Source organism: Suncus etruscus, chromosome 1 (assembly GCF_024139225.1).
Source record: "Suncus etruscus isolate mSunEtr1 chromosome 1, mSunEtr1.pri.cur, whole genome shotgun sequence".
In the NCBI taxonomy this organism is placed as follows: domain Eukaryota; kingdom Metazoa; phylum Chordata; class Mammalia; order Eulipotyphla; family Soricidae; genus Suncus; species Suncus etruscus.
In genome coordinates, this window is record NC_064848.1 from 28,002,182 (window position 1) to 28,019,720 (window position 17,539).

General features: G+C 33.3%; 1 protein-coding gene across 1 annotated transcript in view; it reads right to left on the bottom strand.

The window, feature by feature from the left end:
* The window catches only part of ERBB4 (erb-b2 receptor tyrosine kinase 4), a 1,143,943-nt gene that overhangs the window by 754,301 nt on the left and 372,103 nt on the right, over positions 1-17,539 (bottom strand). Inside the window, exon 2 of the mRNA XM_049784132.1 lies at positions 5,215-5,366. Within this exon, the coding sequence (XP_049640089.1) occupies positions 5,215-5,366 (152 nt within the window). The remainder of the gene's footprint in view (positions 1-5,214; positions 5,367-17,539) is intronic.

Below are 17,539 nucleotides of genomic sequence, written 5' to 3' on the forward strand. Positions count from 1 at the left end.
TTCATTAAAGTGGTGTGTTTCTCTTCAATGTTTAATGATTCTAAAATTTGAATTTTCTTATCCTTAGTCTAGTTTATCTCTTCAACATATTTTTTCCTTACAGAAAAGATTCTGATAGTTAATGAACAAAAAATATGTAGGCAGGGGTAGTAGTGTTTAAATAAACTGCTTAATAAATCATTCACTAACCCGAAGGAATGAATTACTTTGTAAATTATTAATTTGTTTTTAAATATATATTTCTCATCTTAGGGTTTGACTAAATTATGTAATGCAGCAGACAGCTTATCTTAAATAGAGCTAAGTATGAGTGAGAGGAAAATGAGAAACAATTCACACTAATATTAAAAAAACAAAACAAAACATTTCCCTATACTGTTGAATTTAATTGTAGTCATCTGGTTTAAACTACCAGAGGATAAGTAAAGGTTCAAGAATTAATGCTGAGTCTGACAGTGTGAGAAACAGCATTTCAGAAACTATCAAAATTTATCCTGACTAAAAACAATTTTTGAAGATTAAAAGGAACACCACTTCTTGAAAATAAAAACTTATTGCTAAATATGATTCTTTAGCATAAACATGCTAATAAAGTCAAGGTCTGACAAAAAACTTGCACATCTTGCAAGCTCAGTTATCATTACCTTCTTGCAAAATATTTGCCCTTAGAAGTGTCAGTGAACATGAGAATAAAATGAATAGGCCCATAACAAACACTTGGAAAGCAAAGATAATTAATATCCCATGAAAAATGGTGAAAAAGCAATATTTTCATATAAGAAAAATATCACATCTAAAAAGATGAAGAACACAGTTCCACTATAAAACCTTAATTTTATATTATTTAAATAAAAGACAAAGACCATCTCTGGGTTTTAAAATCAAACATTTCCTTTAGCAAAATTACTATTCACAAGATAGAAAATATATAGAAAATAATACTCTTTATTTTGGATTGTATCATTCCAAAAGGTTCCTTTAGTTCTACCAAATACATAAGAGCAGCTAACATTCCTTAGAATGTGCAATATTCTCCTTACAACATATATATTCATTATCTTAGAGACTATGCATTTTCAGATTATATTCCTTAAAAAACTATATAGGATAACTTTCTAAGTTATCACACATTTATATCAATGAAATGTTAATGTAGCTGTTTTGAACTATATCTTACCATATTTTTGTATTTATGCTACTTTTAGTCACTGAGACTTAAGGCATCTGTCCTGAACTTAGCCTGGTGAAGGACCCTCAAGTCAAGTACTGCTGAGACGAAGAATACTGAAGGACCTGACCAGCAATGTATCCTTGAGCACTTACATTGACTCTCTGAGTATCATCTTGACTGCTTCCAAGGCCTACTTTTGAGCAATGCTTGAGAGACCCATATACTGTATATAAACACGTATACCCACAAATAAGGCATCTAGCCTATAGCATATAATGGCCTAAGTAACTATGGATAAACTAGTATCCCATGTCAACAGATCAACCACTAACTATATTAATCTCTTTTCAATTCTAAATCACACTATCTCCAAAATAATTTCCACTCAACTAACATTATTAGGATTGCTGATAATAGTCAAATTCCATACATATTTCTACATTACATATTAAACTGCTTTATGTCAATTGACCTTTAAAACTTATTTTCTAAATTAATTATATAAGAAAAAAGTTTATTTTATTAAAGCTAATAGGACAAGAACATTTTCAAAAGTTTTGATGTTATTGAATGCTAGCAGAAGAAAAACCAATGAAATATAAAAGAAGAGAAAGCTTTAGCATACAGAAATTTAAAGTCATGTAATAGTTACTTTCTATTATCTTAACTATGTTGATTTGAGAGCTCAGATAGTGTCAAATAATGGTGCAAAATTCCGTTATTCATATGGCTTTTCTTTTCTTTTATGTTTCATCCTATGATAATGATAAAGGACATTGTGAATAATTGTCAGGATGTTTGTATGCAATTATAAGTTGTTTGAAGAGTTGAATACTAATTACAAGCAGATACTTTGTTTTTCAAAACTAATGTAAAAACATGGAGGTACAAAAGATCTATGTTAAATAAAGCAATGTAAAAATTAATATAATTTTGTAAAAGGAATGAATTTTAAAGTATTTCAATAAAATAATCTAAGAAAAATTAATAGGGGGGCCTGAGTGATAGTACAGAATGTAGGGCATTTGCTTGAATGATATCTACTGGATTTGATTCCTGGCATCTCATAGGGTCCCTCAACCTGCCAGGAGATATTCCTGATTGCAGAGACAGGAGTAATTACTAAATATCATCAGGTATGGCCTTAAATCCAACAAAACAAAAATTCAGAGTATTTAAAAAAACCTGTAGATTTTTTAGATTTTATATACAAGTATCTAGTTTAATTAAATGTCAAAGTTTCTTTTTTGATATTCTTTTAAGACCATGGAAAATATAATATATAGGATAAATTAGGTGTAGAAAATAGAAAAAAGATAATTTAAGAGAGTAAAAACATTAATCATTCAAATATATAATAAAGATCTATGCAATGCCCCAAAATTATTTCAGAAGCTGAGTGGAACATGAAAATGACTGGTCCCTTCATCAGTAATGTGCAATATTGCTTATTTCTCTGTTCTCTGCATGTCTGTTGGCTCAATCTGATGTTTACACATTTCTCACTGACATTCAAACCACAAAGGAATAGACAGCTGTGTCTAATAACAAAGTGGTTAATATACATAATCTGAATGCTATTTATCATAATTCCAAATTCACATGGGAAGATATTTGTATTGATCAAGTCTTTGTCTTACATGCTAGATCAGTGATGGCGTCACATTAAAAAGAAATGCACATGTTAATTTGAGAAGACATTATATTTGGAAGATGAATCCGTAATTATTATTACCACCAAGGAGAGCATTAATTTGAGTATTAGTTCATTTTACATTAACAAAAATGAAACTTTTCTATATTTAAGGCACTGTTCAAGATACTATTTAGATGGCAAGTGAGATAACTAGAATAAGTAAAAATGTTGTGACCATTAATATTAGTAATTTGAATGATTTCACTTAAAAGAAACAGCAAATCAAATCATACTACTTTGCTAGCTAGAAATAAAAATACAGATTATTATGAGTACAATAGTCGATTTTAAAATGCAAGTAATTTCTTAACTTACTAAAGGCAAATAAATTTCAAAGAGAAATGTAAAATCATTATACATGATGCCTCTATAAACACACTATCAGCTTGGTCTTATTTATAAAGAAAGAGAAATATTTCATGTGTAAAGTAGCTCATAAATTATAGTAGCATAAAAATATCTCAGAGCAATAATCCACAAGGAAATGCAAGTGTACTGATAATGTAATTCAAAACTTATTGGGAATGATAACAGCATATAAATTAAGCAGATTTCCTTGACATAGATTCTAAGTATTGTAAGATTTTAATATATTGAACAAAAAGTACTTTGCAGGAATGTTATTAAGATCTTACAAGTAAGCCAATTATAAAAATCATGTGATTTTTTTTTTCAGAAGAAATGATTTTATTATGGAAGTGTTGAGGGATGGGCATGCAGTGTTAGAGATCAAATCTGGCTTATTGCATGCAAAATATACACACCAATCTCCAAGGACAGGTGTAAACAATATACACACACTAACACTCAAGGACAGTGTAAACAAAAATCCCCAACAGAAACAAGCAAACAAACAAAAGAATACATTATTACTTTTCTAAAGAACACTTTCTCTTAGGAGTTCAGATTTTCTTATTTAAAAAAAAATAAAAACATTTGTTTCTACTAGTATATATAATAGAGTTGAGATAAAGAGAGTCAAATAACTTTGTAAAACTACTTTTTCCCTGTGGTGGATTTTTTTTGTTTGATTTTTCTTTTTGTATTGTCGTTGTGTTTCTTTTTTGTTTTGTTATCTTTTTTTGTTTTGGATCACACCGGTATTGCTCAGGGTTTATTCCTGGCGGGCTCGGGGGACCATGTGGGATGCCGATTTTTAACAACTGTCCTTCTGCATGCAAGGCAAATGCCCTGCCTCCATGCTATCTCTCTGGCCCCTGTTGATGTGTTTCTTTCTTTTTTACTTTTTTTTTCTCTCAAATTAACATTTATAGCCTCTAGAAGGTCTACACCCATTCTTTGCTTGTTTGATTCTTACCCCATTATTTTTTCTTTTCCTCAAAGAGAACCACATAACTTGAACCAACTTGTTCCACCTTTCAACTTGAGGGGGAAACAATGGAGGCACAAAGACCAAACATCTGTATGATCACTAAACAGTAATAAAATGATCGGACTTAAATACCAAACCCAATTTAACGACAACAGAATCAATATCCAATCTACAACAAGATAGACACAGAGGGGACCACTTATACTAGCAGTATGGTGTGTAGGGGAGAGGAATATGGGATATATTCTGGGAACAGGGGTGGAGGGAGGACAACTTTGGTGGTGGGAATTCCCCTGATCCAATGTCAATACGTATCTAAAATATTACTGTGGAAGATATGTAATCCACTTTGGTCAAAATAAAAATCATTATTAAAAAATACCTACTTTTTTCCCTTGGGTAAAGTCATATATATACATACACATTTATGTATATACCCTTATGAAGCTAATACACACTAATAACTTTTTGTGAGTAACCTTAAAGTGTTTTCAAAATCAGAGGTCTTTTTTTTAACAGATAATTATTAATTTTATGTGATCCTATAGAATAATATAAGGCTTCCAAAAGGACAGAAAAGGGATAAAAATTCATTTTACTAACTAAAGTTAACAAAATTGGTAATTAAATTGTTATTGGTAACTAATTATTTGTAACCAAGTTACCAACTTAATATTCTGATTAGACTGCAGAACTGCCTATTGTTCAATCTATTTTAGTCTTGCCTTTAATACAAAAAAAGACAAATCTCCAGTTGTCATGTACTATAATTAGACAGACTATCAAATTTATGGAATCAGTAATGAACTATAGTCAGGGTATCAGTCATGAAATTGCTGTGAGGCTGGTTCTTTTTGTGGTTGTGTCTCATGATCACTCCCTTCGACTATAATGGTCTCTGAATGTTAGAAGAACATAGACACCAGGAATAAGCCTAATCTATGATGTACCACTACTCACTGACACCACTATTCACTCACAAACAAGAGAAGAGAAAGAGACAATGTGATTTACCCGTAGAAATGACAGGTCCCTGTTGTGTTCAATGCTGGTTATCTCCAGGTTGCCCATAACTACTTCACAGTTTTCATAGTACTTGCGCAAGGCTCGGTACTGCTGTTCCAGGTCAGAAAGAGAGCTCAGTTTATTCTCAGTTCCAGCACACACTGAAAAGATAAAAAGGAACAGAGGAAGTTATAGAAACTTTTAAAGAGGAACATAGGAATTATAGAACCTTTTAGGGCCAAAGCAATAGCATGGAAGCAGGGCTTTTGCCTTGCATGCAGAAGGACAGTGGTTCAAATCCAGGCATTCCATATGGTCCCCCGAGACTGCCACGAGTGAATTCTGAGTGTAGAGCCAGGAGTAACTCCGAGCACTGCTGGGTGTGACCCAAAAACAAACATACAAACAAAAAAGAACCTTTTAATGTGATCTGAATTAAAATATCTTTAGTATAATTAACAGTTACAGATCCATACAGTAATATATTATGTCTTTCCAATTTTAAGTTATAGAATATTGATATATAATAAGAATATAGATTATTTAAAATATATATTTAGATGATTAAATATAGAATTATATAAAGATTATTATTAAGATATATAATACATAGGATAAGAACATAAAATAATGTGTATGTTTTATATATATTGATGTAATAGCAGTTGGTCTTGGACATGATCCTTGGATACTACCATTGTTGTGGTAATTGAACCTGGGCACACTTTTTGGACATGCCCTGGTAATGCCTCTTTGCTATGCTGGGTATAAAAGGAAAAATATTGAACCTTCGGGGAGCAGGATAGTAACAGAGCAGTTCCTGATGACTCATGAGTGGCCAGAAATAAAGCATTGCCAAGATGCTTCCTGCTTTATATCTATTCCTTTTTCTTTCTTGTACCAAGAACTCCCTTCAGACACTACTGGCCTATGAATATTTATTTTTATTTATTTATTTAATAATATATTTATTTAAATACCGTGATTACAAACATGATTGTAGTTGGGTTTCAGTCATAAAAAGAACACCCCTTCACCAGTGAAACATTCCCACCATCAGTGCCTCTTATCTCCCTCCTCTCCAGTCCCTGCCTGTATTTGAGACAAGCATTCTACTTCTCAGTCATTAACATGGAAACGATTATGCTGAGTGAAATAAGCCAGAGGGAGAGAGAGACACACACAAAGTAGTCTCACTCATCTATGGGCTTTAAAAAAATAAAAGACATTATTGTAAATGTTGGGTTAATGCTAGCAGTATGGTGATCAGAAAAAGACACCCCTGGCAATGCGAGTCACAAAGAGCAGTTTTCTTTGCTTAGCTAACTAAAGGTCCAAGAATAGCCTTCCAGTCAAAGACCCCAAGTCACTTTTCCACTCGGGCTATAGAGATGTACAGCATCAATCTAGGCCCACCCAGTTATTGGCACCTGCTACATTTCAAAAACTACATCTTACATTGCATTGGGTCCCACTTAATGTTACAATTCGGACAACCTGCTTTCATAGGAACAGATATTGATATAAATGTCCCCTTTTCTTATCTCCAATCCTTTTACCCACACGGAATATCAAGACCATCTGGTCTCGACTTGTGAGTCTCCCCTTGTCTCCAACTCTTATCTGAATGCCACATTCCCACAAGCTAACAAGCTAAAAAAGGGGGTATGCAGAGCAGTTTAAGCAGTTTTAGCAGAAGCAGAAACTTTGATGAGGTAAGCGGAAACCTCGGGGGTCCTACATAATAATGCCTAGAGATGAGGACCAGAAGGACCAGCTCATAATATGAAGCTCACCACAAAGAGTGGTGAGTGCAGTTGGAGAAACAATGTTAATGAGTGAGAGAATTTTAATTTATCTCTGCCCTCTCTCAGAAACCCCTAAGCAGTGGCAGAAGGAGGAATAAAAAGTATACTTCTTATCTTTCTTTCCTCTCTTCTCTCTGTGCAAGGTGGGCAGTTGCTACATTTTGGAGTCCTGTGTGGACACAAAATCCCATGCAGCAGCCATGTCCATGGGCCTCTTAGAGCCTTGCAGCTCTGCTGCCCTGGCAGACTTGAGCCTTTATATATACACACATATATAAATGCATGCATTTTAACTATAAGGTTGGTAAACTTGTATATTATAGGCATAGTTAACATCTTCATCAAGCCACATAACTATTTGTGATGAGACAAGATATGCTTTTTAAAAGAAAGCTTTATATATGTAATAACATTGTCAACTACATCAACCATTTAAGAAAGTTCTAGTTAAAATATATATACTTCCACCTAAACCTCCCCATTTATTCTCCTATCTAGGTACTGGTAACCAATATTTTCTGTGTCTATCTAATTTGACATTTTCTGAATCTACATATAAATGCCTTCTTAGTATTATATAATTAAAATTTGTACTAACCACATAATCTAATGATTAAAATTTGCTCTAAGTATATAAAACATGTCAATATAATTGCTGTAATTGTATTTAAAAATGCTCAACTCGGGAGTTTTAATTTACTGTTCCCAAATAAAATGATTTTACATGTACAAATATATCTGACCCTGCAATCCAGCTTTTGGGGTTCTATCCCCAGGGCAGAAAAACATTGATTCAAAATAATGCTTGAACATTGCAATTCATTTCAGTGCTCAGTACAATAGTTAAGAATTGGAATCAACCTAGACATTCAACAACAAACAGGTTGATCCTGAAGATGTAGTACATATATGCAAATATATATTTATATATGTAAATTTATATGTGTGAATTATGTATGTATATTTATACTTGTATATATAAATGTATACATTTTTGTGTATATATGTATAATGTATCTGTATATATGTATGTATACACAATGGAATACTTAATAGCTGTAAGGAATGATGCAATTATGTAACTTGCTGCAACATGGATGGAACTGAAAGATATTATGTTAAATAAAGTAGGCCAGAATAAGAATAAATGCAGAATTACAACACTTAATGTGATATTTAGAGTAACTTCATGAAGAAATGTAATAGTTTAAATAGGAGTTTCTCAAACACTCTTGGCCCCAGTGTAGAGTATGGTGAAGAAAAGAAATTGAGTGGAGGATGAGAAACAAAAATATGTAAGGATGGGGACCAGGGGCCAACGGGTCTCAGGTGCATTGATGGTGTTAAGAAAGGACAGAACTGGGGCCGGCGAGGTGGCGCTAGAGGTAAGGTGTCTGCCTTGCAAGTGCTAGCCAAGGAAGGACCGAGGTTTGATTCCCCCGGCGTCCCATATGGTCCCCCTAAGCCAGGGGCAATTTCTGAGCGCTTAGCCAGGAGTAACCCCTGAGCATCAAATGGGTGTGGCCCTAAAAACCAAAAATAAAGAAAAAAGAAAGAAAGGACAGAACTAAGAGGCCAGAGAGATAGCATAAAGCTAGGGTATTTGCCTTGCACACAGACAACCTGGGATGGACTTAAGTTTGATCCCTAGCATCCCATATTATGATACCCCGAGCCTGTTAGGAGCAATAAGCTTAGAGCCAGGAGTAACCCCCGAGCATTGCTAAGTGTGGCCAAAACAAACAAACAAACAAACAAAAACAAAAAGAAAAAGAATTAAAAGACAGAACTAAATATCCAAGCCAATGTCAACGTGTCAACAAAAATAAAATCACGAGACCCAAACTTTAACAATCAAAACTTAATACGGGCCTGTTATGCTGGCAAACTGGGAGACAAGAGTGGTGGCCTAGGATGTACTCTGGGAATTTTGGTGAAGGGAAGTCAACACTGGTGGTGAGGATTGGCCCTTTTTGAAACCAAACTATGAAGTACTTCATAAATCACTGTGGTTTCAATAAGATTTAAAAAAAATAAATTTTTAAAGAAAACTTAAGTTTTCTTTAAATTTTTGTTTAAATTTTAAATTTTATTTAAATTAATTTTTATACTGCACAATTAGCTACTTTTATTGTTTTTTAATTAAAATTATGACATTAACTTTCAAAAATAATATTTTACACATAAATTTAAAACCATATAAATTTAACACATAAATTCAAATCTTTTAAAAGCCTTTTGATTTCAGAAATAAGAATACAGAGTATAAAGTAGCTGAAAACCAGTGCTAAACAACTTTGACTATGACTTTTATAAATTCTAAAACAGGATATGGAAGAAATTTTAAAATTTCTTGATTTTTTAATCAATTATATTTTACGGAATATAAAAATTTTATCAAATATACAGTGATAGGTCATCACTATATTTCTTAGTGTTTGATGGTTAAAAAGACTGTTAAATTGTCTTAGCTTTAATTTTAGAGGTCTTTCTTATTTATTTATTTATTTATTTATTTATTTATTTCTTTATTTTGGTTTTTGGGTCACACCCAGAAGCACTCAGGGATTACTCTAGGCTATAGGCTCAGAAATTGCTCCTGGCAGGCTCAGAGGATCATGTGGGATGCTGGGATTCGAACCACCATCCTTCTGCATGCAAGGCAAACTCCCTATCTCCTGGCTATCTCTCCGGCCCCAGAGGTCATTCTTAAAACTGATTATATGTGTGCTCTGAGTATATTTATGTTCATCCAATTCTTCATTAGTCAGTATCTCTTTTTTGTTTGTTTGTTTGTTTGTTTTTGGGCTACTCCCAATAGTGCTCACGGTTATGCCTGGCTCTTTGCTCAAAAGTCACTCCTGGAAGGCTTGGGGGATCATATGGTATAACGGGAATTGGACCCAGGTCCATCTTCGATTTTGCAAAGCAAATGTCCTACTGCTGTGGTATTTCTCCAACCCCATTATTTCTTTTATTTTTCAGAAGTTTTATAATTACTATTTGTGGTATATTTATTAGATTTTTTATTTTTATTTTTAATAATATATTTAAGCACCATGGTTACAAACATGTTAATAGTTGGGATTCAGTCATAAGATGTGCACCTCCCTTCATGAGTGCAACTTTCCCAACACCAATGTTCCCATTTCCTTCCTCCTCCAACCCCTGCCTTTCTTTGAGACAAGCATGATAATTGTTAGTGTAGTTATTTCTAGTATAGTTGTATGTTTACCACACTTGCTACTCTGTGGTAAGCTTCATATAATGGGCTGGTCCTTTCACTTGCTTTTTTAAATAACTTTCTATGTACCAAATCTATTATCAAGTAAAATAAATATGTTTTATGCATCTTACATAGTAAAGTAAGTGGAATTTGAATGATGTGAATCTTCTTTAGCTATGTTATATAATATAGTACAAATTTAAGTCAAAGTATAAATCTTAAATTATGACACTAGAAACATATAGACAAAATATAAGGGTTAAACTAGATGCCCTGTATACATCTGATTATGATTTGATCCCAACCACTAGATATGACCCTCAAACACCAAATACCACCAGGAAGAATCCCTTAGCACAGAGTGAGGAACACTGCTGTGTGTAGCCCAAAATCAAACATAAAACTAAGGCACTAAAAAAAAAAAAAGTAGTAAACTCAAATATATAGTTACATGACATAACATCTGAATTCATTAAAAATATTTTCTTGAATGGATATATAGAATCAGAGATAAAGGGTTTGTTTTGCATGTGGTCAACTGTTGTTAAATTTCAGGATCTATATTTGTTTCCTCCAAGCACTTCCAGAGGTTAATATGGTCACAGAATCAGAAATAACCACAAGGTTTAACCAGATGTACCCCACATCTTGTCCCTGAAAAAACACATTTCTTTCTGAAGGGTCATCATCACAGTAATTTATCAAGCTACATTCTTCCAACTCCTTTCTGGAGATTCTCATAGACCACATTGTTGTAATAAGCTCAAGTATTAATTGATCTATGAGATTCAAGCCCAGAGATTCTCAGAGAGCAGATTGAATTCATTATTTCTTTTGCAAATGTAGCTATAAAATGCTGAAGATAAATGCTAAGATACTCAGAATCCTAGATAATCATATATTTCCTCACAGTAAGCAACTCTATGTGATAATTCCAAATAAGTACACTATTTCTGTTATCTTCGAGGTAAACTTTTCAAGTGGTGAGTTTAGCCTGTAGGTAAGTTTCTCTATGCATTACTCCAATCTTATGTCTGAAATAAAGATATCATGGCTAAAACTTGAACCACCATCTTAGACCATAAAATTTAGACTGAAATTTAGAAAATAACTAAGAAATAAGCAAAATATGATCAGGGATTTCAAATAATCAATGCTAATTCTTATATCAATAGAAATAAGGTATTGGCATATTTTAAGTTAATGACATATTTTTCTTAAATGATAAAATATTACACATAGGAAAGTTAAAATTACAGATAACTATTGGCATTTTTGTATTTTTATACCTTTTGCCTAGCTTGACTGAATTTGAGTTTCTTCAATGCATAATGAAATTATAAAATCATTGTTTATGGAGCCAGAGAGATAGATAAGATAGTATAGTTCTTGCCTTGCATCTAACCTATGCATATTCAATCCCTGCACTCCATTTGATTCCTGGGCCCCACCATCTTTGAACAGTGTCAGAAATAAGCCCTGAGAACCAGTAGGCATGTCACCTCAAAACCTTCTTGATTTCATGAGCATTGACTGATTCTGTAGACACTTTGCATCTTATTAAAATTAACAAAGAAACGTTATTACTATTGATATGTACAATGCTATATACACTGTAAGTAAAAGTTTGGTTGTTGTGGTGGTGGTGGCAGTGGTGATGTTTGGATCCAACCTGAAATGCTTCCGACTTATTCCTGGCTCTGAACTCAGTAATCACTCCTGGTGAGTTTAACAGATCATCTATGGTTCTGGGGATCTAATCAGGATTAGATGCCTGCAAAGTCAATGCTCTACCCAAAGTATCATCCAGTCTCTGACTAATGGAACTGTGGGTGACTGGTTTATGTATATATATATATATATATATATATATATATATATATATATATATATATATATATATATATATTTAGTTTTTGGGTCACACCCAGCAGCACAGAGGGGTTACTCCTGGCTCTGTGCTCAGATATCACTCCTGGCAGACTCAGGGGACCATATGGGATGCTGAGATTTGAACTACCGTCCTTATGCATGAAAGGCAAATGCCTTACCTCCATACTATCTCTCCGGCCCATACATATTTCTTATAATAAGAGGAAAGTGCTTTTTTCAATAGAACACAGTCTACAAAGTACCCTTAATACCTAAGTTTTATAATATAGCTCCAAGAAAACTAATGAACAAACCTGTATAAAATTGTAAATTGCATAGATTTATGTAATATACAGGTTTTTATTATTTTTAATTTTAATTATTAAAGAACCATGATTTACAAATTTATTTATAGTTGATTTTAGACATGTAATGTTTCAGCACCAATTTCGCCACCAGTGCAACCTCCCTCCAACCATGTTCCCAGATTCCATCCTTATCTTCTCCTAACTTGCCATTTTGACAGGAATCTTTTTAAGTTTGGTTGTTACAGTTTGGGCCTCATCATCCCAATGTGGTTGACTTTTGATTAGCATATTTAGCTCTGTCCTTTTTTTACACCACAGATAATTATTGAATACTCTTAATCTCTCCCTCCCTTACCTCTTTTGCCCTTGTTAGTTATTTCTCATCTGATGTTCTCCATTCCACATAATTAAATTAATTTTAATTATTTTACATTTCAATGAAGACAAACATTTTGACATATTGAACTCAGTGCTATAATTTGTGTCAATATATTACATCAATGTGAACTACCAGCGTAGGAGTGAGAAGCCAGTAGAATAATTGCCTTACATGTGGTAGACCAGGTTTTAATTCTGGCAGCTAATATGGTCCCTTGACCACAGCCAGGCCTAATTCCTAATCACGGATCCAGTAGAAAGCCCTGAACACACATCCAGTATTAAATCATGAGCTCTGCTGGCTGTGGGCCAAAAATAAAACAAAAACTGGGGCTGGAGGAATAGCACAGCGGTAGGGCATTTGTCTTGCATGAGGCTGACCAAGGACAGACCACAGTTGGATCCCCCAGCGTCCCATATGGTCCCCCACGCCAGGATCGATTTCTGAGCACATAGCCAGGAGTAACCCCTGAGCATCACTGGGTGTGCCCCCCAAAAAAACACCCCCCCCAAAAAAAAACCCCAAAAGAAACAAACGAAAAGCAAGCAGGAACCATGCTAGGGTCAATGTTTACTAATGCAACTACTGATTGATTGATTGATACATTTGCTGCACTATTTCTACATATATTGATTTATATTTTGCTGTTCTCTTTCTTGGAAAGTAAACACAATGCAATATTAAGCATAAGTGACATAGTACAAGTTATTTCATTTAGATATAAAATTAATATTAAATATAAAAAATAATATTTAGTGTTTCAAAAGTAATTAATTTTTCTATTTTATAGAACATTAAATGTTCTATAAACATAAATATTAATTTCATTAAAAATATCTGTTCTTATGTCTTTTGTCTAGGTGGAGAGAAGTTAAATATGAATTCATTATTAGTTATAAAAAAGTGAAATATAATCGTTTGTGTCTGCTGTGCTATATAACACAATGCTATCCATGGATATTATCATTTAGCAATATTTATCTAATTGTTATTAAAACAATTATAGTTGGTATTTAGAAATATACCTCCAATTCAGAAAATTTTCCATTGTTCAACAAATAATCATCCGTGAAAGCTATGTACTATCTGAAAAATAAGAATTTGAAACTAGAAATATTTTTACTAACCACCAAATCTTCAAATAAGCACAAAATTTGATTAATTTGAATTATCTACTCTTCACAAATCCCTGTCTATGGAGACGTTATTATATATAGTTCCATTCAGAAAATGTTTTCTTTTTGTTAGGCTTTCCTGAGTATTTATGCTTGCTTCAAACATTTTATAATTATTTCTATATTTCCTTTAATTTTTATCTTAGAAGACAAACTTGATGTTATAAAACTAGCTGGGTTCGAAGCATAAAAATCATTTGTATTTCATGGAGTCTTCACTGAATGCCTTGTAACTTTCATTTGTCAATTGATTTTACAATCAGGCAATGTATACAGGACAATGTTTAAACCATCAAGTTTCATTGATTTCACAAAGCTGTTTATCAAACAGAATGAAAAATCATTTTTACCAGCCAAAGAAAATTTAACAACATTCAGCCCCCTCCTCTTGCCAATACTATTATGAAGTTCTTAAACTATCAACTTACAACAGCCCAAGCTTCAAATATCATGAATTTACATATGCTCCCCAGTGTTTTCATTTCAAATGTAACTCCAGGAGTAAAGCTTTATGTGAGACCATAATCAAATTACCAATTATTCTCCTTGGTATTGATTCTTTTACAAAAGTAGCTATAGTTGTAAGCATGGAGTTTTTCTTTGTGAAATGAAATTTATATCCAACAGTGAGAGAACTACAGAGTCCTCATTCAGGAAAATCTTAATAATATAATTATAAGTTTATAGCAATATAGAAAGGCTGATCTACACAATTATTCATTTGATTCATAAAGAAAGCACATTAGAATCAAAATGGACAAATAGTGATGATATGCACATTAAGAATAAAATCAAGTTTTTATTTTCAAGCTTGTTAATGATTGTGGAACCAGGACTCCATTTATTTACACAAGTAATAAAATAAGGAGAGAAAAATTACATAACTTTTAAATCTAACATCTATGTGAGATATAAAATATAGTAATGTACAATAATTTAGTATCTACTTTTAAACATGTAGTATGGAAAATACATGATAAAAATAAAATATCTATGGTTTATCTACTTGAGATACTTTTAATAAACTTTTTAATTAAGTTACTATGAGAAACACAGTTAAAAAGTTGTTTATGTTTGAGTTTCTGTTATATAATGTCCAACAGCCATTTCTTAACCAGTACATTTTTCCCTCCATCAGTGTCAACAGTTTCACTCCTAACCTTTACCCTACCTGTATCTATGACAAGCATTTTTCTTCTCCTTTTCTTTTTTCCTTATCTAATCCTTCTGTTTATTTCTCCTTTATTTCTCTTTTTCCACTTTCTTTCCTTCTCTCTTTTTTTCTTTAGACAATATGGTTTGCAATATTGTTACTGAAGGTAACTAAAGTGTCATGCATTTATTTCACTTTACCCCCTTTTAGCACTCAGTTCTTGTACAGAATGATCATTTCCAACTAATTGTCATAATGGTCCCTTCTTTTCTTTAACTGCACTCCCCCATCCTTTGAAGCAAGCTGTCTTTCTAGTTTGACTTATGTTTCTGAATGTCATTTCTCATATGTTTAGTTAAATATTGTCACACTATGTAATGGGTTCCACTCAACAGATGTGTTTGAGATCACATTGCATAGACTTATTTGAGAATTAAACATAGACTTATCAGATGACCTGACAATCTGCAGTCATAGACCTCGATAAATTAAAGGCTATATGCATATAAAACATAAGCATATTATTTATTGGGCCTCAATGTAAATTCACAAAAAAACAGAAACAAATCAAATGTGGGGGTAGTAAACTGCTATTTAGTGATAAAAATAAACAAATGATTGATGTATTAACTTGGGAAATCTACAAAATAAATATAAAGTAATGGTTGTAAAAATAATGTAGGGATTTAAGTACTTTTCTTGAATATAGCTATACTCATTTAATACCAACACTATAAACTTAGTCTCCCAGGTCACTAGATATGACAGGTAAAAGTCCTAAGCACTGGCGTCTATGAAATAGTATGGCACTTGCCTTGTACACAGCCAACAGAGATTGTACACAGTTCAATCCTCGACATTTCATATTGTCTCTCTGGGCAATTGGCACTTATGAATTCATAGTCAATAGTAAACACTAAGCATCACTGGTTGTGGCCTGAAACTATTAAAAAAAAAAGGAAACAAATCAAAAACATACAAACAAAATCAACCAAAAAACCAACAAAACAACCAAAAAAAACCCTAAGAGTCAAGCACAAAGGGTAAGGCATTTGCCATGTACACTGCCCACCAGGTTCGATATTCAGCATCCCATATCTTTCCCTGAGCCTGAAAGGAGTGATTTCAGTGTGCAGAGCCAGGAACCATCACAGAGCACTTCAGAGTGTGACCCAATAATCAATCAACCAACCAACCAACCATCCATCCATACAAACAGACAACCTACTGGGTCTCGGTCTCTCTCTCTCTCTCTCTCTCTCTCCTCTCTCTCTCTCTCTCTCTCTCTCTCTCTCTCTCTCTCTCTCTCCTTCCCTCCTTCCCTCTCCTCCCTCCCTCTCCCTCTCTCTCTCCCCTCTCTCTCTCCTCTCGTTCCTCTCTTCTCTTTCTCTCTCCTCTCTCTCCTCTCTCTCCTCTCGCTCTCTCTCCTCTCGCTCTCTCTCCTCTCTCTCCTCTCGCTCTCTCTCCTCTCGCTCTCTCCTCGCTCTCTCCTCTCGCTCTCTCCTCTCTCTCTCCTCTCGCTCTCTCTCCTCTCTCCTCTCGCTCTCTCTCTTCTTTCTCCTCTCTCTCCTCTTGCTCTCTCTCCTCTTTTTCTCTCTCCTCTTTCCTCTCGCTCTCTCTCCTCTCTCTCCCTCTCTCTCCTCTCGCTCTCCTCTCTCTCTCTCTCTCTCTCTCTCTCTCTCTCTCTCTCTCTCTCTCTCTCTCTCTCACACACACACACACACACACACACACCAAATAACCCAGGCTCAAAAACCACATAAAAGTTTATGAGTCCATTGATGAAAGTGTAAAATAAAAAGGTAAAACTGTGAGCATAAACAATACAAACTTGTTTTTAGGAAATGAAGACAAAATGAGAATTTGACAAATAGTTGGGAAAGAAATTTTGTACATGTGGGAAATGCTTTTTATTTTGACTGTTATCTTGATGATGTAGATCTATATTCTTAGAGGTTAAAACTCAGAGAACTATGTGTTAAGTTTCAAAGAAATTCTTTCTATGTCCAATATTTTTTATTATGTAGGATGTTTCAATTATGTAGTCTGTTTTCACTAATCTTTCATTTTATATATGAATCTGAAATTTGTCATGTTGCTTCTCAAATTCTGAAAGTATTTTTAACTTATTGATTGAATTGTTTCATTCTAAATATTGAACTATACTTATACCTCTGAAATGAGTCATGCTTGGCAACCAATATATTATTCTTCTCATACCCTTATGAATTTTGTGATCTTTCCTAATATGTACTTGATTATGTTATTACATATAACTATAAAGTACTTAATACATTTGTATTAGTTGTTCATTAAGTAATAATAATTTAAAAAGTTGAAATCTTAATGAAAAACAACCACACAGATTATTTATTTTGCAATTCATATAACATAAAACCTGAACTAAAATATT